We start from the raw sequence: 27,596 nt of genomic DNA, 5'->3' as shown, positions 1-27,596 counted from the left end.
TGGTTTTATGGAGCTTGATTTATTAACAAACATCCATTCAGCCTCCCAGAATAAGCTCTGAATTGAGTAAAACCACACTGTCACACATATTTAAGACCTAGAGTGACTCTAGGTTTGCTCTTCGGCTGGAATCAGATGAGAATTGATAACCAGGACAGAGAGATCAACACACTCCACCCGCATCTGCTCACAAACACACGGGCACGCCCTGCTCCCTTTCTCCACTCTCCCATGGAGAAGACTATGAAACTCCAGCAGAATGAGAACTGACTGGTCCCACTGATAGTCACCCTTCCAGAAGGGTTTAGTGGGAGTCAAAGGTCATAAAATACAGTCTAAAAATAGCCCTCGCCTCAGGGATACACACTTGGAACAAATCTGCATGGGGTACTAGTCATGGTCCTGCAGAAAATAAAATAGAGAAAAAATATAACTTGAACCCAAAATAAATTTGCAATCAAGAGTCTGGGTTGGCTTAGGATGCCCTGACATAATAACCTAGTCTGGCTGGCTCAGAACCTACAAAAAGCTGTTTCCCACCATTCTGGAGGCTGGCAGTCCAAGACGGAGGAGGCACTGCAGGGGTAGCATCTGGGCATCTTCTTGTTGCATCCTCACCAGCTATGAGAGGCTGGCCAGCTCTCCCCAGTCCCTTTCTAAGCACAGTAATCCAGGATCCAGCCTTTAACTACATGACCTGCCCAAAGTCCCCCTCCGAATGCCATTACCTGGAAGTGTATTTCCATAAATGAATTTTGGGGGACACAAACCTTAAAGATGTAGGGCCAGGTCACTGGCATGGATGTGGTATTCCCCTGGCATTGAAAGGCTGTGAGGTCTGACAGAGGGCGTGAGGGGCAGGGCACTAAAAGTTAAGAGCTGACCTGTCTCACACTCTAAAACTAGCTATAAGCCGGGCATGGTGGAGCCTGCCTGTAATCCCAGTACTTGGGAGGCTGAGACAGGAGGATAGCAGGTTTGTTGCCAGCCTCAGCTAGTAAGGCCCTTTGAAACTTAGTGAGATTCTGTTTCAAAATAAAGCGTAAAAAGTAGAGCTGAGGATGTAGCTGGAAGGTAGAATGCCCCTGAGTTAAATCCCCAGTTCTGGGGGGAGTGACTAGCTGTATAAAACTAGCTGCATAATGAAAACTACTTTAAGTGTGACTTTAAGACCCTAGGTAACAGGCATTTCTGATATATCTGCCTTCAACCCAACTCTAATGAGTGGGAAACTTCTATTACAAATTATTTTCCTGAACTAGAAATAGAACAATCTGTAGACAACTTGAGGGTGAACATTCAAAGCAGGGCTCCCATGCTGAATTCATCACAGAATATTGCCCTTGGACGTCAGAAGTTACTTGATCAATATTTATTCATGTATTTCTGTCAAAAATTTCTCGGTAATAAATAATCCAATTAAAATGCTCTTATTTTATAGACCATATCAAAATGTGCGTTTTAGCCAAGGGTAGAATTCGCTTTTTAAATTACAAGTCTCTAGGAAACTTTGACGTTAATATTAAAAGTTAAATTTATAAGTATAGTAATCACAGTTGTATCATAAAACTCTCTAAAGCAATTGTTATGGCATTCTATTTTAATACACTTATTTCAATTTAAAAATAAATAAACCAAAGTCTATTACAAATAGTGTCGTATATAACTTCAAGTTGTTTTATTAACCCATTGCATACTATCACCCTATAAAAACTGCAAACATGAAACTTAATGGGTTCATCCACCCACAGAATGATTAGGTTGAAAGACAGTATGGAGGGTGTAATATCAGATTTATTAAAAAATGCCTATAGTAAAAATATTGTTAATTACATGTCTGTTTTCCTGGGATAAGGGGTAGCCAAATAGTTGGCAACACATTATTTCTGGGGGAGTGTGCAGGAAGATGTTTCTAAACCATAGACAAGCATGCCCTCTTTATCTCGTCGGGCATTATTCAGCCCACGGAGGGCCAGGTTGGAACAAAATTTGAAAGAGAGATGGATTTGCTTCTGTTTAAGCTTGGGGCATCCATCTTCCATGGTGCTCAGGCCTTCAGAATTAGTCTGGGATTTATACCATTGCCCCAGCCTCCTACCTCTCCTAAGCCACTGGACTCAGAGGGAATCACTGGCTTCTCCAGCTTGAGAGCACAGGTCATGGGATCTCGAACATAGCACAATTATTACATGAACTAATTCCTATCACACACACACACACACACACACACACACACACACACACACACACACCTCTCCCTTTCTCCTTTGATTCAGTTATGTGTTACATACCAACATCTCAGTCAATGACAAACTCCATGCGTGAAGGTGGTTTCCTAGCACTGTGCTGCTTAGTGACTTCAGAGCACTCTTGGTTGGTTTAAGTACATGCTCTGTGGCTCACACAACAGTGAGATCATCTAGCGACAGAAACCTCAAAGTGTCCCTGTTGTTAAGCAATACATCACTACACACACACACACACACACACACACACACACACACTCACACTCACGTGGATATAGTACTCTCTAAATACACACACACACACACACACACACAAACTCACGTGGATATATTATTTTCTAAATATCAGGACCATGCCACCTGCACTGCTTTGTACTCATCCTGCTGCTCATTCCTCTGCCTCACTTGCTCTGTCCCTCTTCCTCAGCATCACCGTCTTGGTTCAAGCTCCCCTCTCCCTCAGCAGCAGCAGTGACCTCTGAAATTCTACCAGCCTCAGCTCCAGCCCTCCAGCCCCTTCTCTGCATGGCAAGGGGAGCATTTCCACAGGGCAAGCTGATGGCGTGCCCCGTGTCCAGCTCTAGTTTCACACGAGCCTCCAACTTCTTTGACAAATTAAGGTTTCTGACATACAGACAAACTTATCACTTTTATATGACCATTTTCCTCCAAAGTTAAGGTCATATTTTTTAAAAATAAAATACAAACATCCAATCCCATCCAAATGCCAATGAGTTAAGCTCTGTTCTTGTCACCAAACAGTGGATTAATGAAATGCCTTGCATACCCTCTGTGGGTGAAGAGTGACTATAGTATTTGCGTCGATAAAGTCACTACAGGAAACTTACTAATACCACCTTTATAACTAACTCGTGAAATTACGTATGACCTTTGTAAGAATTTGTCCCCTAACAAGTAGATAATGCTTATGCGTCATGAGTAGTTCTGAGGCTGACCATTTAGAAAACTCTGCTCTAGATACTTTCATAAACATTTCTCTGAAATAAAAGTTACAGATACTGACTTTAATAATGTCAGTCACAATGAGCTAGTCTTTTAGTCACCTTAAGCACAAAAATATTCCAAATATTTATAAAAATATTTATGATTTTATTGAAAATTATAGTATGGTATATTTTTAAATGAGCTGTTCATCTTTGAAGGCTTAGATCTATAGAAAAACTGTAAAGCTAGTACTGCCTGTCTCCATACACTGCAGAGCCAGCTCCCTGGGATGGGAGCACATGACAGTATCAGGGTGTGTTTGTTACAATTAGCAGCTTCGGGGGACACGCTGTCATCAAGCTAAGTGCACATCTGTGTAGTTGCTCTAGGATTTGCCTCCTGCCTTTAACCTGTTCTGGGATCCCATGCTGAATACTAAATCACACTTACTAGTTACAGCTTCTTGGCTGCCCTTGGCTGTGACAGTTCCTCAGATTCCCACTGCTTTTTCTGACCTCCAGTTTTGAGCAGTGCTAGTGAGGTTTTGCAAAATGACACTCAACTGGAGTTTGTGTATGGTTTTACTTTTTCATCATTCGTCCAAGCTTGTTTCTGGAGTAAGACTTTGGAGGGAGAATGTCATGCTCAGGACATGACATCAAGGGTATAGAATGTCAACATAGCTCCTCCTTGTTGGTGTCTGTCTTGACCTCCTGTCTGAGGCAGTGTAGATAAGTCACTCTACTGAAAAGCCACATCTCTCTCTCTCCATATGTAAACTGCAGAAAGAAGTCACTGTGAACAAGCCATTGTTTAGGAATGGAGTACTATGGCCCAATTCCTTGAGGACATGGTGTATGTGTGAACTATCCAGAATTCTTCTGCACAAAGACCTATGAATTCTTTCTCATTTATTTATATAGATATGAATGCCAGGCATTTTCATCTTGGGTTATAATCCAGTTCTACTACTTTATTTTGCTTCTCAAATTCTTCCAGCTTGGGCCATTGTGAAGAGGCTGTTGGCTGGCTCTGTATCCCTTTGACAGGCCCTCCCTCTCTCCCTTCCTCCCTCTCTCCCTTCCTCCCTCTCTCCCTTCCTCCCTCTCTCCCTTCCTCCCTCTCTCCCTCTTTTCGGGCACCACAAGATGACACAGGCTCATTTCATAAATTTTGTGTTCCATTCCAAGATTCAGTCATCTCTCCCAGGATCTCTGGGCTATTTTATTAGAAATCATCATTTTGGAGGTCAAGTGTACTTTTTATTTTTCTATTGAAGTGTCATTGATTCTCATTTCTATCAGCTGAAGGCAGGAAAACCTATGTGTGCATCTTAATCCATGCACACACCAGTGGGTATTTCTAAGTGTGACATTTGGGTCTATATTAACTTAGAAGCTCATCCCCTTGCTGGCTGCCGCCGTCCACCCTCCATTTTTTAAAATGTTCACTTCCAGGATACATGCAAAGTAGTATCCAAATTGTAAACCCATTTCCCTCTGTAAGAAAGAACTTTGGGAACTTCAGTGGGTGATTATATGCAGATTTTCTCCTTTAGTCTTACAGACTTTACTCATGATCAACATTTTTCTTCTCTCCCTTTGGCAAAATTATTTCCTAAGTCTGCAGTATGCTTAGATTTTCTTTGCACGTTCTGCCTCCATCCATGCCTCCCTGGGCATTTAACTGCTTTTTACTTTAGTCTGCATACATTAAGATCCCACTCCTGGCGCTATAGAGTTCTATGGCTGTTTCAAAGACAGGTAGTTATGAACCTGCTGTTAGAATGCCATACAGAACAATCCCACTGCCCACTGGCTCGCCTTGTTCCACCCTCCTCTCCATCTCCCAAACCCTAATGTTTTCTGCGTGTCAAATGGGTCCCTTCCCAGAAGCCCTTTCAAATGTTTACACTCACTTGGTGAGCGATATGCATTTACTAGTCATCCATGTCTTTTCGTAACTTTTGGGATTATTCCTTTTGATTATTTTATCCTACCATCTTATAGGTGGTACACAGTTTGTGTATCCATTTGTTTACTGAAGGATGCCTCGTTTGCTTCCAATTTCTAACATTTAGGAAAACAGCTGCTCTAAGTATTTATGTACATCATTTATTTTGTTTGCAGTGCCGGGAGATAGGACCCAGGGTGTGTGTATGTTTTGAACAGAGAAGTCTAAACAAAAGACAAGTCTTCACCTCATTTGGGCAGATATCTAGGAGCATGGTTGTGGAATGTAAGTCACAACCATACTTTGCTTTGTAAGGAAATGCCCAGTGTCTCAAGGCACAATTCCCTTTGGCTTTTTACCAGCGTGCATGAGAATTCCTGTGCTCTGAATCATGGCCTGTACACAGGATTGCCAAGGTCTTCTTGGCAAACCGCATATTGCCTTCGGTCTTCATCACAGCCATCAAGTGGCCAGTGGTGTTGAGTCTCTGTCCCATGTCCTCTTTTGTCATCTGTATTTCTTCTTTGGTGAGTGTTTGTTTTGACCGTTTACCCATTTTCACCTGGGTTTTATTTTGCTTACTGTTGAGTTTTAAGAGTTATTTTTATATTTTTAGCTATGATTTCTTAGATGAACTCATAGAAATAGTAAAATGGTAGCTTATCATATGCTAGGGGGTGGGGGATCAAGAAGATAACTGTCAGAGGACATAGGATTTCAGTTAGACAGCAGGAGTAAGGTGAAGATATACATTATATGTCTTATAACTATAGCCAATAATAATGCATTACATACTTGAAAACTACTGAGAGTAGATTTAAATATTCTTATAATAAACAATAAGTGTGTCAATTAGTCATATGTTAATTAGCTTGATTTAGCCATTCTACAATCTACATATATATACCAAAACATAATTTATAAACTATACACCTAATCATTTTATATATCAAAGAAACAAAAACTGTCAGACTTTAAAGCAAATCTATCAGACATTTGTTTTGCTTATCATAGTACAACTTAACAATTTTTTCTTGCATTGACCATGATTTTGATGTTGTACATAAAAACTTAACAAACCAAAAATCACCTAGATTTTACATATGATTTCTTTTAGAATTTCTGAAGCTTTGTGCTTTACACTTAAGACCATAATACACTTTGAGTTCATTTTTGTGCAAGGTTTAAGAGCTGCCTCTGGGCTCCCTCCCTTGCAAGGGGAAGCCAGTAGTCCAGGGCTATTTCTTCAAGTGTCTGTCTGTCCTCTCTAGTTTGTATTGTGTCATCCCTCACAACTGAATAATCCACTGCATTTATGTTGATCCACTTCTGGCCTTTCTTTTCTGTTTCACAGATCTATAAAATATCTGCTTCTTACAGAAACCATACTGTGTCTGTAACTATAGTTTTATAGTAAGCTATTTTTATGTAGCTTTTGGTGTCACTAAATTTCTTTGTTTTTCTATATTTAATTTAATTGATTCTGGCTCTGCTTTATTATTTTCTTCCTTTCAAATAAGGATTAAATTGAGCTTTTTTCCTCAAATTTCTTTTTTTTAAAGATTTAAATGAGTTTATTAAAAAGATAGAAATACAGAAGGCAGTTACAGCCCCATGCTAAATAGAAAGCTTAGATTATTATTTTAATAAATTTTTCCTTGTCTAATACTTTCATAAAGGTTAAATTTTCCTTTGACCATTATTTTCTTCACCCTATATATTTTGATAATTTTATTACCAATTTATTTGGTTTAAAATATACTGTATTTGCTCTTGAGACTTTCTTCTTTGTTTAATTCTGAAGGGTTTTGCTTAATCTCCAAATATTTAGAGATTTTCTCAAGAATCTTTTTGTGACTGCTTATACATGTTAATTACACTATAGTCTAAGGACATATTTTTATGTTTGTTCTACTTTTAAATTTATTAAGGTGAGTTTTTAAGGTGAGTTTATTAAGGACATAGTCTATCTTGACATGTATTATCCCAGGTGAGATTGAGAATAATTTATGTTTTGCTGCAGTTGGTTAGAATATTCTATGTCAATTCAATCAAGTTGACTTTTGGTAATGTTCACAAAAATATATCCTTTTATATTTTATTTTATATTGTATTGTGTCATCCCTCACAACTGAATAATCCACTGCATTTATGTTGATCCACTTCTGGCCTTTCTTTTCTGCTTCACAGATCTATAAAACCTGTGCGATCCTCCTGTCTCCGCCTCCCAAGTGCGGGGATTACAAGCGTGCGCCACCACGCCTGGCTCCCAATGACTTTTAATCAATCTGTCTCTTGACCAATTCATGAAAAAGAGATATTAAAATATGTACTTGTGAGGTTATTTATCCTTACAGTTCTATAAAGTTTTGCCTCTGATATTTTGACAGACTGCAGATTATTGTTAGTAAGGATTTATGTTTATATAAAATTGGTATATTTAATAAAATATTTATGCCAATCCCAGAAAGTGAAGGGCCCTGTTTTTACTCATATTTGGAAGCTAGAGAGAAAGTGGGAACAGAAAGAACTTTAAATAAATAATGGTAATAATGGTATAAGACACAGGGGGTGGGGAGCAGAAGGGGAGTAAAAGGGAAAATCAGATGAAGGAAGCATTTAAAATAATACTGTGTTCTTCGTGCTAGGTTATCAATACCAACATCAATACTGCGCATGGGGAGGAGGAAAACACACAATGAATGCTGTGTGTGTGTATGTTTTGGTCACTCTGAATCTCATTATGATGCATAATTACAATCAGACATCAATTTAAAAACTAATTAAAAATTGACCCCTTTTTTGTTAGGTTCTATTCTTCTTTCCCAATTTCCCTTATTCTAAAGCATTTACCATATGAAATTTAAAAATCACCCCTTCTTTTAATACTGGCATGGAAGATCATTCCCAATGACTTTTATTTTTTTTGTTGAGGTTTTCGTTTGTTTGTTTGCTTTGTTTTGTTTTGTTTTTGGTGGTACTGGGGTTCCTGGAAGCCCTTCTACCTCTGGGCTACACTTCCAGACCTATTTTTTTTTTTTTTACTTTTGGAAACAGGGTCTCTTAAGGCAGTGAAGCTGGCTTCGAACCTGCGCGATCCTCCTGTCTCCGCCTCCCAAGTGCGGGGATGACAAGCGTGCGCCACCACGCCTGGCTCCCAATGACTTTTAATCAATCTGTCTCTTTATATTTAACGTGGGTTTCTTGTAGGAAACATAAGTTGGGTTGCTCATTTTTATCCACTCTAACGATCTGTTTCTTTTAATTGGTATATTTAAAACACTCACATCTGAAGTAATTATTGCTGCATAAGTATAACTGTTTGCAACTATTTTCTATTCATTATGTTTGCTTGTTTCTATTTTTCTTTCTCTGCCTTTATTGGTTTAACTGATTATACTATATAATCCCATTTTTATATCCTGTTTTAGAATAACCATTATATTTTTAATGGTTTTTCTAGTGTTTACCAGTATGTATGTGTGTGTGTGTGTGTGTGTGTGTGTGTGAGAGAGAGAGAGAGAGAGAGAGAGAGAGAGAGAGAGAGAGAGAAGAGAGAAGAGAGAAGAGAGAAGAGAGAAGAGAGAAGAGAGAAGAGAGAAGAGAGAAGAGAGAATATTAATGAATGTGGGTTCAGGTATAGGTGTGGAGCCTGAATTCAGGGCGCCTCATGCATGCTAAGCATATGCTCTAACACTTAACTCCATCCCTATCCCATGAAATACAAATTTTGAACCAATTCAGATCTACTCTCAAATCACTCTACTTAGGGTGTGGTGTAGATACCTTGTAACACAGTGTGCTCAATCCCTTCCTCTTCCCGTATGATATGACTGTCCTTCATTTCTCTCATCATGTGATATAATCACCCAACACACTGCTATTACTATTGCTTTAAATAGTTACCTTTTACATTACTTTAGAGTAAAAAAATCTAACTTGTGCTAGGGTCTTTTACTTTATTTATTCACTTTCCAATGTTCTTTTTCTTTCATGTACATTGAATATTCTGACCCATATAATTTTCCTTCTCCTAAAAGAACTTATTTTAGCATTTCTTTGAAGGCAAAAAATCTTCTGGTAATGAATTGACTCAGTTTTTGCTTGAGAAAAACTTAGTTCCTTTCCACACTAATTCCACTGGGCAACAATTCCAGGTTGGCAGAACTGCCCTTTCAGCTTTTTAAATATCCACTCCACTGTCTTACCTTTATGGTTTCTGAAGAGAAGGTCAATGCACTTTTTACCTTTGTTCCTCTGTAGTAAGGGGAATTTCTCTCTTTTATTTGAAGGTTTTCTCTTTTCATTTGGCTTCCTGCAGTTTGAATGTGATATGCATAAATATAGTTTTATTTTTAAATTTCTCTTGCTCAGTACACTAGGAGTTACCTGAATCTATGAGTCAATGAATGTTACTAATTTTAGAAAGTTCTTGGCCATAAATACATCAAATATTTGCTCTGATCTCATCTTTCTTCCTCCATCTCTATTCCCATTGCTCTTGTATCAGACCTTAGGAAGCTGTTTCTAGTTCTGTTCTTTGTGCCACTTGCATTTCAGTTTGGGGAAATGTTGGTGTTTTATATGAGCCTGACAATCCCCAGGCTACTGATGAGAACAGCAAAGTCCTCCTCCTTTTTGTTCCAGTGTTCTCCTTTTAATTTCTATTTACTTTTGATTATTTATTAGAGTTCTTAACTCTCTGCTTACATTACCTATTTGTACTCACAGCCTGTCTATTTTTTCTCATTAGAACACTCACCATATTAATCATGATTGTTTTAAATTTCCTGCCTGATCGTTCAAGCATCTGTGCCATACCTGGTTCTTGGTCTCTTCCACCTGGGTTTTCCAGGCCTCTTAACATGCTTTTAACTTTTGGACAAAAAACAAATGGTACTGAGTGTTAATACCTAAGGTAAAATAAATAATGAGGATTATTTCGATGTGGCCAGAAGCTGAGCTGTGCTTAATGTCTGCTGTGACTTTAAGAGTCAGAGGTTTCAAAACCCTCAGGTAACCCTACTTTTGTCTCCTTTACTGACTTTAGTCTTCTACTGTCTTCCGGTTCTTTTAGTTACAACCCACTATTGTTTTACAGGAGCTGTTTTAGCATGGTGCTAAACTGTGTGAGAATAAAAATATTCCATAATCTTCCAAAAAAAAGCAAGCCTTTAAAGGGACATGCCTTGGCAGCACGGCCATCATCACACCTCCCAGTGTGTAGGTCCCCTTTCCTAACCCTCAGGTGAGGTAGGAAGGCAGGGGTGTTAGAAATGCCCTTCTAGGTAGGATAAGATTCTGTTAAAGTAAGTTCTCTGGAAGGCGACAGTAAAGTCCTTGGATTTCCACTGATTCAGAATTTTTTGGTTTGTAAGGATAGGTGTGAATATTTATCTAAGAATATTTTATCTGAAACCAAAATTCTTCCAGATTTGTTAAGTGACACTTTTATTTTTGAAATCTAATGCTATGGTATTCATCTCTATTAATACTAAGTAAAACTTTTTACCATAGGATTGAGTAATCAGAAGATACAAGTAAAGATAGATTTACAAAATCAAAACCTAAAATAAAGGATCCTACCTTCAATTGTCACTAACCGGGCTTAGAAGCCACAGTAATTCCTTCAAGCTCTTATTCTACAAGTCAGAATATATAACCTTGGGTCGCACATCAGATACTGTCCAATTTTCTTCTTTGACCCATTTGTCTTTAAAGCAAGTGAGATAAACAAAATGTTAAGGTCTGAATATAGACGGTCCTTAGAGAATTCATGCACTGGCAATGCAAAAACGTGGTAGAGGGAAATAGCTGAATTATGAATGCTCTAATCTTATCAGTGGACAAATCCAGTGATGGACTGATACTATGAATGGATTTATTGGCTGACAATACAGGCAGGTAATGTCGTAGCTAGAAAAGTAGTTCATGTGGCACGTGGCCTTGGGATCATACATGTCCCTCTTCCCCATCCCGTTCTCTCTCTATATATATACTATACTTAGAAGACCCAACAAACTCAACCAAAAGGCTTATAGAATGGATCAACAAATTCAGCAGAGTGTCTGGATACAAAATCAATCTTAAAAAATCAGGCATTATTTTTTAAATTATGTTTTTACTTATACAGTACTGATGTTTTAATATGGTGTCAGTAAGAAATACTTTAAAATTGGATTTCATTGAGGAAAAAATAATGGCAGAACAGTGACATCCAGGGCACACCTGCTATTTGAGACTGAATCAACTCAACAGCTTTGCAGGTGTAGGATGAGGTGGGGAACAGAAGGAAAGTGCTAATTTCCAATGCAGAGAGTTGGCAACCAGATAAAGTATAGAAATAGTGAAATTTTAGAATATTTACAGTTAGAAAAAGAAATCGACTGTGCCAGCGTCAGGCACGTGGCTGCTCTGTGGGGTAGAAGCAGCTCCCCTCCAGAGAGCTGAACAAAGGAATCATGAAGACTTCAAGAACAGCGGGCTCCATTGTTGGGCAGGTGTGCAGTTTGAGAAGAGCTCATCTAGATACAGCATAAGGAGACTGTGTGGCCAAAGGCCGCACCGGCACTCCCAGGCAATTCCCTGCGGATTCCATAACAGCTGAGAAGGGAAGCCATGTCCATGGGACTTCACTGTCTAAGCTGTCCTCGTGGGAGATCAGAAATCCTTATTCTGTGTTCTTTCTTCCTCTCAAATTTATCCCTCTCTGCATCTGCCAAACACCACAGCCTCTTTTTCACACTTTGGGATTTCATCACTTGGCCAACAGGTACCTAGACCAAATATCCTCCTAGGCTCAGGAATGAGAAAGTGGCCCAAATCCTTTGGGAGCACAAGACTGTAATAGTCTGGTGGCAGGACCTTTGACATTGGCACCACAGGTCTAAGTGGGCAGGCACATACAGCTGCTGCCTGGCACAATTTGATGTGTCCACATCTCAAGTAGCAGGATTTGTACTGGAAAGTTCAGAGCCACCTCAGTTGCCACAGAAACAGTGCGAGCCTGCAGAAGTCCCAGGATTCACCCAGGAACTTCCGGAGCCATTTCTCATGACCATACTAGAGAAGGGCAGTGGACAGGTGCTATTAGCCCAGGGGTATGGGTGCATGCACACCCAACACAGTTGTTGGAATTCATCCTGAAATGTTCTGAGTCACCCAGTCTACCAGGAGGATCAGAGGTAAGGTATGTGCCATTAGCTTCAGGGACAAAGCATTTTCCACAGCACACACAGAGTCTTGCTCCAGAGAAAGGCTGGCAGCAGGGCTGTAGATGCCTGGGGACCACACTTCAGACCCTCCTAAGAACATGTAGGTCCCAAGAGACACCCAAAGGCACAAGGTTACACTAGAATGGGTAAAGGTCAGCAGGGAGCAGCCTAAGGACCTCTCAGTGCTGGGGCAGGTGTCACAGCAGAAAACAGAGCTAGATGAGTCATATACTAAATATACAACTCCCATCACAGTGTAGAAAAGGCTGGTACAGTCTCTACCTCCACTTCTGGGGACACCCAGAGGTCACACAGTTAAGATTTGAACACCGCCACACCTTCCATATCTGGTGTAACCAATGCTGAGAGCCCAGTAAGAAGTTCCTGCATCTCATTAACCTCAGCAAGAATGAATTTTAGACTTTAGTGTTGGCTTTTTTTTTTTTTTTGATGGTACTGGGGTTCCTGGAAACCCTTCTACCAATGGGCTACACTCCCAAGCACGGGGATTACAAGCATGTGCCACCATGCCCAGCATAGTGTTAGCTTTTTTTAATTTCACTTGTCTTATATTCTGTATGAAATTGATTTTTTATTGTTCCTCTTTTCCCTTTTATACACTCTCCTTTTCTTTTTTATCTCCTTGTTTTTTTTATTATGCCTCGCTTCCTTTTCTCCTTCTTATTTTTTCTCATTTATTTTCATGATTAACATAGTATAATATAATTTTCCTTTAAAGCCAAATTTTCACCCTGTTGTGTTACTTCCTTTTTCCACTCTGGGATGATGGAATGAAGAAGAAAATATTTAACAAGTTTCTATAGCTTATTAATATATGCTCTGTTCTCAAGTTGTTATCATATTCCTCAAAATAGTGCTAGGAAGTGATCCGTGATAAACATGTTGAGCAGTTGCTCTGATATGGAAATAAGCTGCTAAGGACACAGAGTAAAGAGGAAGCAGCTCACTAAGAGACTTTCATAGAATACTGGAAGATAGAACCACCATACCAGCTGTTATGTACAGAGGTTACAGAATGTCCCCTGAAGATCTCATGTATCTTCAGAGTTGTTGCAATTAAGCCACGGTGGTTGTAATCTCATCAGTGGACTAATGCACTATCATGGATTTTATTGTGTGGTAATCTAGGGAGGAGGGATGTGGTTGGAGGTGAGTCCTTGGGAGTGTGGCCTTTGGGATTTTTTTTTTTTGGTACTGAAAATGGAACACAGGAGTATTCTGTCCCCAGGCTATACCCCCAAGCCTATTTCTTATTCTTTATTTTGAAACAGAGTCTCACTGAGTTGCAGAGGACCTCACAAAGTAGCTGATCTTCCACAAGCTGCAATTCTCTTGTCTCAGCCTCCCAAGTACTGGGATCACAAGTGTGCACCCCTGCACCCTGCTGGGGCTATATGTTTGTCATTGCCTGCTTGTTCTCTCTTGCTCTGGCCTCTATGATATCAGAGCTGAGCCCTTGTTCCTTCTGCTTGCTATCCCCATGCACTGAACTCCACTGATCTGGCCTGACATGTACTGAACTCTGGAATCTCCAGAAATCTATGAACAAATAAAATATTTACTCCTGGAAGTAAAGTATAGACTCAAATAACAAATTCAGTTGAAATTCTCACCAGTATATCACACAGACAGAATTTTAAGCCTTAAAGACAAGGTTCATGAAGTTGAACATTCAGAAAGTAATAAAGGAAAAATATCTGAATATACAAAGAACCCTGGAAAACACTGAGACCTCACATAGACTTACAGTAACTGAAGGAGCAAGGATATTAACTAATGGCTCTGATAACCTTATTTAGGGAATTACTACAGAAAAATTTTCCAATTTGGGAGGAGGAACTGGAAAAGTAGGAAAAAGTTCACCAAGTGCTGCGTGCATGGATGTCACCATCATTCTGAACTACATTATGTATAAGACTACAATGCACCAGTAAAAGTCTATTTTTAAAAGGATATTTCCAAATATGGGGATGATATGGACTTCAGATATTAAAGGGATTTAGAACCTAAAATAGACAAGATCAGAAAAGAATCTCTCCATAACCGATTATAGTTGAATGCCAATCATCCAGATCAAAGAAGAGTGTTAAAAGCTATAGGACAGAAATGCCAGACGACTTATAGAGGCAAATCCACCAGAACAAGGGCAAATTTTTAGGAGAGACTCTAAAGGCTAGAGCACTAAGAGAAATGTATTTCAATTCCTGAAAGAAAGTCACTGTCAACTTAGATTACTACATTCAGCAGACCTGCTCTTCAGAGTCAACAAGGAAATAAGAATATTTCAAGACAAGCACACACTGCAGGAATTCATGACCACTAAATCAGCATCATAAAAGACCCTAAAGGGATTCTATATACAGAAAGAGAAGGCTAAAACCACCAAGAGGTTCAAAAAGGATTAAGTCCCAATAGAAGAGCAGAGAAGAACAAGAGAAATAGGATTGAATCAAACACCAGAAAAAAACAAAATTTCAAGAAGCAATACATAATACCTCTCTATGATAATACTGAATTATAAATGGTCTCATGTGTCCAATTAAAAAATAATGGTGAGTTAGATTAAAAAATTAAGACCAAACTATATGTTGCCTGCAAGAAACACAGCTCATTGGAAAAGACCTCTACAGACTTGAAAATTAAAGGATAGAAAATAATATTACATGAAAATACAATAAAAAGCAATCAAGGTTAGCTACTCTCATCACCAACAAGACAGACTTCAAGCCACAATTAAACAGAAGAAACAAAGAAGATCACTATATTAGTAAGTGGAACAATCCAGCAAAAAGAAACAGTAACTAAATATTTAAGCCCTGAAGGCTTATATATTTAATGTCATACAACAAACAGCAGTCAACATAAAGGCTCGGGATACAATGTAATAGTACTGGATGATTCCAACACACCTCTCTCACTAAGAAGTCATCCAAACATAAAATCAACAAACTCACAACAGTGTTAAAATAGAATGCAGAGCAAATGGACTCAAGACACATCTACTGAATATTTCCTTCAAAAACAATTGACTATACTTTCTTTTTAGCTGTTCTGGGCACTTTCTCCAAATATCCACAAAACAAGTCTTAGAAAATACAAAAAAAGTTGAAATAATTCCTTATAAATGGTATAAAATTAGAAATCAACAAGAAAAACTTTAAAAGCTATACCAAAAGAGGAAGATTGAACAGTGCTTGTTTGAGTGATGAGTGTGCCATCATAAAAATCAGAGAAGTTTTAAAATTCTTGTGATCAAATGAGAATAGAAACACAATTAAGGAGAACCTCTAGGATAAAACAAAGGCACTTCTGAGGAACGTTTATACCTGTGAGTGCGTATAAAAATTAGAAAGATTTTAAATCAGCAAACTAATGATGCATCTTAAGGTTTAAAAAATAAAAACCAAAGGAACAAGACCAAATCAACCTCAAAACTAGAAATAATAAATAATAAAATAATAAAGTTGAGAACTAAAATTAATGAAAGAATAAGAAAACAACACAAAGGATAAATACAACAGAGTTTTTTGAAAAAAATAAAAAATTATAAATCCTTTATGAAATGAAAAGAAAGAAAAGACCAAATTAATAGCACTCTAAATAAAAAGGGAGATATTATAACAGAAACCACTGAAATTGAGAGGATAATTAGAGGCCACTTTTTGTGTGTGTGGTACTGGAGTTCCTGAAAACCCTTCTATCTCCGGGCTACACTCCCAGACCTACTTTTATACTTTTTATTTGGAAACAGGGTCTCTTAAGACAGTGCAGCTGGCTTCGAACCTGCTTGATCCTCCTGTCTCTGCCTCCCAAGTGCGGGGACTACAAGTGTGCGCCACCATGCCCGGCTGGGGCTACTTTTTAAATTTATGTCCCAATAAACTGGAAAACCTAGAAGAAATGGATAAATTTCTAGACATAAATGATTGAACAAAATTGAACCAAGAGGACACAGAAAAACTAAGCAGGCAAATAACAAGCAATGAGAATGAAACAGTAATACAAAGCTTCCTAAGTGGAAGGTAAGTGGCGGCACACACTTGTAATCTCGGCATTCAGGAGACTGAGACAGGAGGATCTCAGGTTTGTGGACAGCCGCAGCTACTTAGTGAGCCCTCCATAACTTAGTGAGACCCTGTTTCAAAATAAAGAATACAAAATAGGGCTGAGGTGTATCTCTGGGGTAGAATGTCTCTGGGTTCAATCCTTAGTACAGAAAAAAAGCTTCCTAACAAAGAAGAAACTGACCCCCTTTAGCAAGAGAGAAGCCAATCTAATATGTGAGAGTTAGGGAGAAATGGGTCATAGGAGGAACTCTAGAAGAAAAAGGAAATCCTATTGAGGAGCAAACAAGACAACCTAAAGGAGGAGAAAGGAGGGGGGAAGAGGAAAATCTCTAAAACACACAATGTACTTAAACATATCGAAGTCAACCACTAAGCCAAGTAAGGGAAGGAGGGACGGGGAGGGAATGGGGTGGGAATTGGGTAGGGGTTAAATCAGCGATGTGTACATGTTTGTACACACAAGTTTTTTACCCCAATATGATGTATGAATTCAATGCACCAATAAAAAATTAAAGAAAAAAATATTTGATGAATGAATAAATGCTGCAAAGTCTCTCTCTTACCTATCAAAAGGCTTTGGCAAGCAAATATTTGTTATATGTCACTAAACCATATATAATACCATTTAAATATGAAAGTAAAACAAATCTTTTGAGGTTGTTGACAGGAAATATTTTCAGGGCAATGTGAATTTTTATGACAACATATTTCATCAATATTTACTTAAAATAAAATTACGTTTTTAGATGAATATTTGAGCTGACTATGGCGCTGTGTCAATAAAGTTACTCAGACTTGCCCAATTAATCCCCCCAGTGGTGCATTATCATGATTTGCTTCATTCACGTCTGCCATTTATCTAGGGCAGAAGACGTCTTCTGGTTCACTGCGGATCATCTAAATCATAGTGATCATTCACAGAATACATATGGGAGGGTTCGCTTCTTTCTATTTCATGAAATAGACTGAAGAGTATTGGGACCATTAAATAAATATTTGCTGACTGGCTGGCTGGCTGAGTTCCCTTCAGGAAAGTGCTTGTGTTCATAAATACTAATCAATCAATATTATTTTATTATTTTTTAGCAAAGTGAATGAAGGTGGTTATCAATAAACAAAAGTCATTGAAAGTAGAGGAACTAGGAAATATATCACTGGTTACATTAGGTGAGGTTATTGTACAGTATAACAAACACAACACTGCAAGCCATGAAGAGGTTCTCATCAATCTGAAAATTATGTTCATACATGAAATACAATTCCTTCCTTCCTTCTCTCCTTCCTTCCTTCTCTCCTTCCTTCCTTCCTTCTCTCCTTCCTTCCTTCCTTCTCTCCTTCCTTCCCTTCCTTTTCTTCCTTCCTTTCTTCTCTCCTTCCTTCCTTCTCTCCTTCCTTCCTTCTCTCTCTTTCCTTCCTTCTCTTCCTTCCTTTCTTCTCTCCTTCCTTCCATCTCTCCTTCCTTACTTCCTTCTTTCCTTCTTTACTTCCTTCCCTGTCTCCTTCTTTCCTTCCCTCTCTCCTTCCTTCCTTCCTTCCTTCCCTCTCTCCTTCCATCTCTCCTTCCTTCCTTCCCTTTCTCTTTCCATCTCTCCTTCCTTCCTTCCCTCTCTCCTTCCTTCCTTCTCTCCTTCCTTCCTTCTCTCCTTCCTTCCTTCTCTCCCTCCTTCCTTCTCTCCTTCCTTCCTTCTCTTCTTTCCTTTCTTCTCTTCTTCCTTCCATCTCTCCTTCCTTCATTCCTTCTTTCCTTCCTTCCCTCTCTCCTTCTTTCCTTCCTTCCTTCCCTCTCTCCTTCCTTCCTTCTTCCTTCCTTCCCTCTCTCCTTCTTTCTTTTCTTCCTTTGTTCCTTCTTTCCTTCTTTCCTTTTATGGTAGGGATTAAACCCAAGAACATTCTACCTGCAAGCTCCACCTCAGCCATTTCTCTTTCTTATCTGGAAATGGGGTTTTTCTAAGTTGCTGACGGTCTTGCTAAATTTCTGAGAATAACCTTGAATCTGCAATCTTCCTGTCCCAGCCTCCCAAGCACCGAGGCTACAGACAGGCACCACCGTGTGCTACGGCATCTCAGGTAGACCTTGAGGAAGCTCGATCAGGGGACCCGCAAAGGCATAGGTCCCCCATGATGTATGTTTAGCATTCCCTTCTTCAAAAAATCATTTTAGGATTATTTGGATCAATATGTATAATTGGAATTTTATGTATAAGCATTATAACTAAAACTGATGGGCAGCGGCTTGTGAGAGACTCAGGCAGCAAAGATTTTTTTCCCAAGGATAGAGTTTGGGCCGAAGATTAAGTTCAAACTGACCTTAGTTTGGGCCAATACATAAGATTAAGTTCAAGTCGGCCTTGCGAGGTGAGACAAAGCACACTTTCTATGATTATTTAAATGTCCGGCACCCTGCCCTGAAGTCTGTAAAAAACTTTTCCTGTCCTTGGAGTTCCTGCTTTCATGGCTATGCCTTTGCGTTCTGCCACAAAAAAAATATATAAAAATTGTAACAAATCCTGAATAAAGCGGAGAAGCTTGAACCTGGTCTCGTGTGACAGATCTCCTCTCATTCAACCTCGACTCTCCTCTCACCAACACACGAACCTCGACTCTTGCTAGGGCTGGACCCCGGCAACCACGTCTGGCTGAAATACAACAATTTTCTATTTCTCAGTTCTGTCTTTTAACAAAAAGCAACATAGGACACTTAAACAATGTGCATCCTGAAACAAGTAACTCTGTTAAAAATTATAGAAAAATCAAGATAAGGGGTTCTAGAAAATAAAGATTATGAGTATAGTGTTCAACATTATTTTATAGATACAAGCTAAGATCAGCAGCACTGAAATCCGCCTGGACTGGCTGTTCTTCCGTGTACTTGTTGATTCATTTATCCAGCAAGTTATACGCTGAGCGTCTACCAAGAGCAGCCTCTGTTTTAACTTATATCCAGCAAGTTACACGCTGAGTGTCTACCAAGAGCAGCCTCTGTTTTAACTAATATCCACCTACACAGCAGCTTAGCATCTCCATGACTTGTTACAAATGCCCAACTTGGTCCTCCCTGATGAGTACCACTGCTATCCTTAGATGAAGCAGCACTGACACAAATTATAAAGCAAACTGTTCCAGGCAGAACAGATGTTTACTGTGAAGGAAACTGGCCTTTACTATGATTGAGTTGTTGCCATGGGAACAAATAAGTGTTACAGAAAGTGTATGTCATCAGAACAAAGAAAAAGAAATCATTATCTAAACAAGTACAATGTTCCTGATGAGTTTAGACATCAGCAAACACGGGTAATGTGCCAGTAATCCTAGCAATAAACAGTAGTTCAAATATCAAAGAACAGGTGGGTAAAATAAAGCACAAAAAGAGAGTCTAAAGAATTCTAGGTAGCATAGTGAAACCATCACTGGCCCAATAACAACATGAGGGGATCCCAAGTTAGTGTCGTAATTTGATACTTCATCAAATTACTATCCTTTTTCTAAGAATTTACTTTGGGGACTGGGATGAGTGTCATTTTTTTTTATTGGTTTCCCTAAACACACACACACACACACACACACACACACACACACACACTGTTCAGCCTCAATAAAAACAAGGCCAATGTGTATGTCCTCATTCGTGCAGATTTGCAGGTGAGATTATAGTAATGTCCGATGACAGAGTATATTTTTATAACCCTAGCCTGCCTTGTATAGTGACATCCAGAAACCATCTTGGTGGCCTACTTAATCTTAATTCTGGAAACAAAACACGAGCTGTCTTCAGGGTGGTCTAAGTGGACTGCTTCCTTTAGTCCACCGGGGACATTCTGATGTGTGCTGTCTGTGACAACACCGTATGTGTTGACAGAGAGGCACAGCACGCAGGTGCGGCAACTGCATCTTCCAACCAAAGCAGACGTGAGTTAATCTGAACTCTGCTTTGTTATTTTTTGGTTGGTTGACTGTTTTTGTTTTGTTTTCGTAATTTGGCGCGTTAGTTCTGTGTTGTTTTTGTGATAGTTAATTGTAGGTATCAGATAAGATTCCCATACTGGGATTCAGTGGAGACCACATAACAAGGATAGTTCTTCATGCCCTCTGCCATCATAAGTTAGGAGCTGAGACATTCTGGGGGGAGGAAGGACTTTGTGTTGTCAATGGAACCACGATATAATGGGCCCATCTGAACTCAAGAAGGTGAAGTCTGTGTCCAGCCATTTGCACTGAAGACATGGAAAGATTTTATTAAAGTTTCAAACATAGCCACTTGAATATAGATTCTTAAGAATATGGCCCTTCTGCATGTAGCAAATTATTCAAGATCCTCTTCTGGCAAAAAGGTTTAGTATAAGTCATAACAGTAAGTCCAAGAAAATAAATGAAAATAGGCTTTGGCAATATTTATGAATCTACCAAACAACATTTTAAAAAGAGATCAGAACATAGGAAGACCACCGAAGTCATGAAAGGAACATCGTATCCCAATCTCACATGTAGCAGTCATGTTACTTAAGTCAGTAAAATGCATCAAACAAATACATGAAATAAGCCCCTTCGTATGTAATGAAGTGTGTGCGTTAGGCTCGTATGCAGCCTAATTTTCCACCAGTTCTGAGTGCTCTGAATACTTTGAGAGTTGGTTATTTACAGCATCACTCAGAAGAGGAGTCGGCACCTTCCGTGATGTGTACCACGTTTCCCTTTACTTGTGAGTAAGCTTTGGTCTCTGTGCTGCCAGTTACTTCCTCTAAGGCTCTGCTTCTACAAAACAGAAATTTTTTCCTTCTAAATAAGTAGGTTTTCATGTAGTAAACCTCCAAAAGTTTTTATTTTAAACGAAGTCATTTTCTTTTGTTTTTACTTATTAATCTAACAAAAATCTCTGTCTTTTAGGATTTGCAAGAAATAACATTTTCAGGGATACATACTTATACTTTAAAAAGTATATAAATCCTTGAGGGGAAATCTGAGAAAACTAGATAAACTAGATAAAATTAAACCTCTTACAGGATTAAAGAAATCCAGATTTAGAATATGAATTCTACAATGCTTCCACTCATAATTCCAAAAAATTAATAAATGAGGCTGAATGTATCTAGGATGTATAAGATAATAACTTGTGAACTCTTTTATATTTAAAGTCTTAATTTTTATGTAAAAAATGCTATAGGTACTTCTTTAGCAGCTGTATTCAGGAAAAAGCGAAAAAACGTATTTCCTTATGATTGTATGTCAACTTAAGTAAAACATTAGGGAATGAGAATGAATTGAAAAATAAAGGTATCAAATCATTAGGGTTAACAGTGACTGTATCGATGCATAGAATTTCCCAGGAAAGACAAAGGAATCGAGCTTGGCATAACATCTACACGGGAGGTTTTATGGACCAGGTGGCCCCATGACCTTAGCTGACAATTCTCTCGTGTTCTAGGTGGATAAATGAGAACACATACATGGCATTTCTCAGATGAAGTATGAAATATTTACAAGCTAGTTAATATTAACAAGCTAGTTTAACTCCATTAAGTACGAATTCCTATACGTCATCAGTACTTCAAAGGGTGGGTAACTGGACAGATGCACTTACTAGTATAAGCAGCAGGACGATGTCGGGGTTGTCGCAGGCACAGGCGATGTGCATGGGCGTCCAGAAGTCTTCATCCTGATGGTTGACGTTGACCCCCCTGTCGATCAGGATTTCGGCAATGAATGCATTGTCATGCCGAGCACACTGCAAGAAAGAAAAAAACATACAGTCATTGCACAACATGGCTGATTCCCAACTTCTGTAGGTAGAAAATTTCAATGCTGACTTTGAAAGATGAAGCATCCACATTCCCACTGCCCAAGGAAAAGGGGTCAAGCAGCAGGTCTATCGACAGCACAGATAAGAACAAAGGAACCAGGTCCCTATCCTAAGAAAGTTTAAAAAGATTATTTCGCTAGTTGGGGTATTTTGCTTGTAGGAAGGATTGTTAGAAATCTCGGACAATTTACCATAATATTTTTCTAAAATTCACATTTTGTAATATTACGCTTTGCTTTGAAACATGCATATTTTGTCATTGCTCAAAAGAATAAAGTTTGATATTTTGTGGCATCCAAGGTACAGAAGATCCTACAAAAATCATTAAATGTCAAAATTTTTAAAAATCTTCTAATATAAATTTTAATTATTTTATAATGCTTTATAGATATTCCACAATCTGATATATGAAAATATGAAGAAACTTGCTCTGTTCTTATTTTAAAACTCAGCTGGGTGTGGGGGCATACACTTGTCATCCTAGTACTTGTAAGGATGAGAATGGAGGATCACAGTTTGCGAACAGCTTCAGCTACTTAGTGAGGCCCTTGGCAATTTAGGGAGATTTTTTTCAAAATAAAGAGTAAAAAATAGGGCTGGAGGTGTAGCTCATAGATAGAATAGGTCCTGGTTTCCACCCCACCACCACACACACACACAAAAAAAAAAAAAAAAATTCATGTAAGTATTATTTGTTGAACCAAGGTTTAGCTTATTGGGTGTTTTCCTGTTTCCATCTTAATTTGTATTAAGTTTTGAAATTTTCTATATACTCACTTCATTCTGGGATTTTCAAATGATACAATGTCTAATAAATACAATTTTATATTTAAGCAACATTTTGTGTTACTGTCAAATGCATATTAGCAAAATTATTTTTAGAAAATCTATTAAAAAGAGTAAAATTTCTGGGTTGTAAGATAATGTACTTTTTCATAGGATTTGGATTCATAGAACTGATTTTCCTCTTCAAAGGAAGAATTAGTCAAGATTTTGCCAGAAATATTGTCATTCAAATTGATCCGCACGCTTGTAATCCCAGCTTTTGGGAGGCTGAGACCAGAGGATCGCGGTTCGCGGACAGCCTCAGCTACTTAGTGAGGCCCTCTGCAACTCAGTGAGACCTGGTTTCAAAATAAAGAATAAAAAAAAAATAGGGCAGGAGGTGTAGCTCGGAGGTCTAATCCCCTTGGGTTCCACCCCCAGACCCGCAAAAAAAAAAAAAAAAAAAAAAAAAAAAAAATTGATCTATCTATTCACTGGATAGTATAACTAAAACAGACCATTGTGATAACTTTAATTCTGAGTAATATGAGAACAGAATTATCTTACTCCTTAACTCAATTAAAAAAGACAAAATATATAAACAGAGAAAGTCAGAAAACAAACAAAATCATCCCTATTCTTGCTCCAAGTTAACACCTTGGGACAGCTCTCAGCACAACACAGGGAGGGGAACCCAGTGTGATGAGGGTCCTGAGGGTCCACCATAAGGCTTCCAGGGTGACCATGTCACCCAAGTTTTCAGAGGGTCTCAGAGGCCCCCACTGCTCAGAGGAAGGTCTTCAGCTCTGGAGGCCTGTGGTCGCTGAGCAGACTGGTGATCAGCTTTGGTTACAAGCTCCCAGGGTGAGGAAGGGGCCCCCTGGGAAGGAAGAGCCCTTGGAGGGCAGGGCAGCATGGTCTAGCGCCTCTCGCCCTCCAGCACGCGGGAGCCCCACAGGTGACGGCCAGTGTGGAGTCCCAGGCCTGTCCTGCCTCCATGGCAGAGAGGGTTGGTCCCAAAGCACATACTGCCCTGCTCCACTTATGGAACCTTTCGAGTCCTGAAAGGACCCAACTGCTTCCGAATGACGGCCCCCAAGAGCTCAAGATTAGTACAAAATATTCAGTACTCAGCGAGTCAAAACTACTAGCAATGCAGAAAAGCAGGGTCAGAGGACACACAGTAAAGAAAATGGTTAGTGAGCACCAATCCAGAAGTGCCAGGCCTGTTAGAATTAGCAAAGCAGGGCAAGGGCGCAGTAGTTCAACCAAACTTCCAATACCCAAAGGCTAAGAGAGTGTGAACCATTTTAGTACATGCATGGGAGATGCTGAAAAGACACAAAGTTAGCTTCTAGAAATGAGAGGCCTGCAAAGAACAGATGAGAAATATACTACTGGGTGCAATTAACAGCAAGTCAGACATTAAAGAAGAAAAGATCAGTGGACTGGAGGATGTAGTATAAATTATGAAAAATGTAACAAAGAAAGAAAAATGATTTTAAAGAAATCAACAGAGTTTTGGGTTTGGTGGCACATGCCTGTAATCCCCACACGTCAGGAGGCTGAGACAGAGGATTGCAAGTCTGAGGGCAGCCAGGTCAACTTAGCGAGACTTGGATCTCAAAATTAAAAAATAAAATAAGAATGACATGGAGGCAGGCATGGTGGTACATGCCTGTAATCCCAGTACTGAGAAAGGAGGATTGCTTGTTTGAGGCCAGCCTTAGCAATTCAGTGAGATGTTGTTTCAAAATTAAAAAAAAAAATACCATAGGGCTAGGAATGTAGCTTGGAGGTAAAACTCCCCTGAGTTTAATCTCCAGTACCAAAATAAATAAATAAAAATAGAAATAAGGTAGAGCAATTGAGTTTGGTCTCCAGTACCACAAAAGAAAAAGAAGGAAAGGTAGTGGTAGTGGTGCTGGTGCTGGTGGAGGAGGAGGAAGAAGAGGAGGAGGAGGAGGAAGAGGAGGAGGAGGAGGAGGACGACGACGACGACGACGACGACGAAGAAGAAGAAGAGAAAACAATGAACACAGCATCAGGGAGCCCTGGGATATCTTTAAGAAAAAAGATTAAAAAATGAAGAGCATTGGAAACTGTATTGACAAGTATATATTGTTCATATTGTTAAAATATCTTTAAGTATAATTCAGTCTTTAATAACAATGAATAGCCGGGTGTGGTGGCGCACGCTTGTAATCCCCGCGCTTGGGAGGCGGAGACAGGAGGATCACGCAGGTTTGAGGCCAGCCTCACTGGCTTAAGAGACCCTGTTTCCAAATAAAATATAAAATAGGTCTGGGAGTGTAGCCCAGAGGTAGAAGGGTTCCATCCCAAGTACCACCAAAAAAATAAAAAATAACAATGCGCCGGGCGTGGTGGCACATATTTGTGATCCCAGTACTTGAGAGGCTGAGACAGGAGAAGCGCAGGTAACGACCAGCCTCAGCTATTAAGGCTGTGAGACCTTCTACAGCTTAGTGAGACCCTATTTCAAAAAGCAAATGAAAAATAGGATTGAGGGAGGGGCTCAGAGGTAGAGTGACCCTGGGTTTAATCCTCAGCACTGCAAAAGAAAAAACATAAGTAAATATATAAAATAACAACAACAGAGTGTGTAATTTATAATATAAATTTATAATATATGTAGAAGCAATTGCATGGAAGGAGAAAATGTAAATATCATATATAATAACTTTCAAACTATATATGAAGGGTAGAATATTGCTGGAAAGCATACTGGATAGGTCAAAGTGATATCCTAAAAAATACTAAAGCAACCACTAAAAAAACAAAACTGTAGAATATCAAGAAAAGATAAACTTGATTCATATATATAAACAAATTTTTTTGTAGTACTGGGAACAGATTCCAGGGGCTTTCTACCCTGAGCTAAAAACCAGCCCTACATTTTATTCTTTATTTTGAAACAGGGTCTCACTGAGTTGCAAAGGGCCTCACTAAGTAACTGAGGCTATCTGTGAACCTCGATCCTCCTGTCTCAGCCTCCCACATGCTGGGATGACAAGTGTGCACCACACCATGATTAAATGGCTGAAATTTTCAGATTGGATTAAGAATTAAGAACTAATAACTGTCTACAAGAAATCCTGACTTTTTCCCTATCATAACAAGCTACAGAGCGGCAGGAATATACCTGCACACAACCGTTGGTGTGTTTTCCTCTGGATCCGACCCCACTGTCCTCTTCCTCATACATGCAATTGAGACAGATCCTGGTAAACCCACATGTGTACACAGCATTATTTAAGCTGTGACCGTCGGTACGTGTCTATCTCCTCATTCTTTCCCCCACGCTCCCTCCACGGCTCCACGGGAGTCTCTACTCCTTTATCTGAGCTTTCTTTTACACCCGATTTCTCTCTAGCTTCCACATAAAGAAAATATACGGTTCACGTTCTGAGACTGGCTCCTATCAGTTAGCAGAATGTTCTCTATGTCCATTACATTTTGTTCTTCTTTACGGGTGAGTAAAATGTCGTTGTGTATTTTTCAGTTTTACACTTCATTCATCTGTTGATGGACACCTAGATCCGTTCTATAATTTGGATATGCAGGCATCACTCCTGGGCATCTTTTGAAAGAAATTTAAGTCAGAGATTTAAAAAAATTTAAAAAAAGGAAAATGTAGACTGTGTTTTGAGGTCAAAGGCTATGTATTACTAACTAATCCCAATCAAGCTGATCTACAATCAAACACAAACAAAATTCTAACCAGTGTTTCTGGAGAAACTGAAAGACTGAATCTAAAACACAGAAGTTAACGCATAGGACCTAGCATAGCCCCAGTATCTCTTATTAAAGACAAAGTCGGTGGTCAAGTCAGCTAACTTCTAGGCCTGTGATGTTACAGTAATCAGTGTAAGTCAAATAAATTGCGACAAAAGGGGTCTAGAGATAAATACATCAATGCATATTTGAGAAGGTCACAAAGGCAATTCAGCAGCAGAAGGGGGTTCTTTCAACAAATTGTACTGAGACAACTCGTGTGTGTGTGTGTGTGTGTGTGTGTGTGTGTGTGTGTGTGTGTGTTGCTAGGGACTGAACCCAGGCACATGCTACCTCTGAGTTATACCCCAGACCTATTTTTTATTCTTTATCTTGAAACAGGGTCTCACTGAGTTGCAGAGGGTCTCACTAAGTAGCTGAGGCTGCCCAACAACCGTGATCCTCTGGTCTCAGCCTCCCAAGTACTAGATTACAGATATGTGCCACCATGCCTAGCATAAAAATGCTTTTGATTTACACCTTGCATGGCAGACATAATGGAAACTAGTGAAAAACGTAAAATCTAAAATTACAACAGTTCCAAAGGGGTTTAGAAGAAAATCTTTGTGATAACACCATGCCCCCCCCATTGCCTGGGGGTCTCAAGAGTTTACAGTAAATATAATGGAAAGTCACCATATGACATCCACACAGGTATTAACAGATACTGATTCCAATGATCGCAAATGTGTTCAGTGTGATAAAATAGTTTGTTTCCAACTAACATCTTTGTGCATCTGATGTTCTTAGTCCTTGTGTCAGTACCAGGAGAGTCGCTGCCATTGGGAACCTGGCC

General features: G+C 39.2%; 1 protein-coding gene across 1 annotated transcript in view; it reads right to left on the bottom strand.

Annotated features, from left to right (window-relative positions):
* The window catches only part of MYO16 (myosin XVI), a gene marked incomplete at both ends in the record, with an annotated part of 497,659 nt that overhangs the window by 407,873 nt on the left and 62,190 nt on the right, over window positions 1-27,596 (bottom strand). The window contains one exon of the mRNA XM_080689777.1: window positions 22,022-22,165. Coding sequence (XP_080545903.1) covers window positions 22,022-22,165 — 144 coding nt within the window. The remainder of the gene's footprint in view (window positions 1-22,021; window positions 22,166-27,596) is intronic.

The sequence above is a fragment of the Muscardinus avellanarius genome, assembly GCF_963383645.1.
Source record: "Muscardinus avellanarius genome assembly, chromosome: 2".
Taxonomy (NCBI): domain Eukaryota; kingdom Metazoa; phylum Chordata; class Mammalia; order Rodentia; family Gliridae; genus Muscardinus; species Muscardinus avellanarius.
Note: the sequence above shows the minus strand (reverse complement) of the source record. Positions and strands in the feature narration are given on the sequence as shown.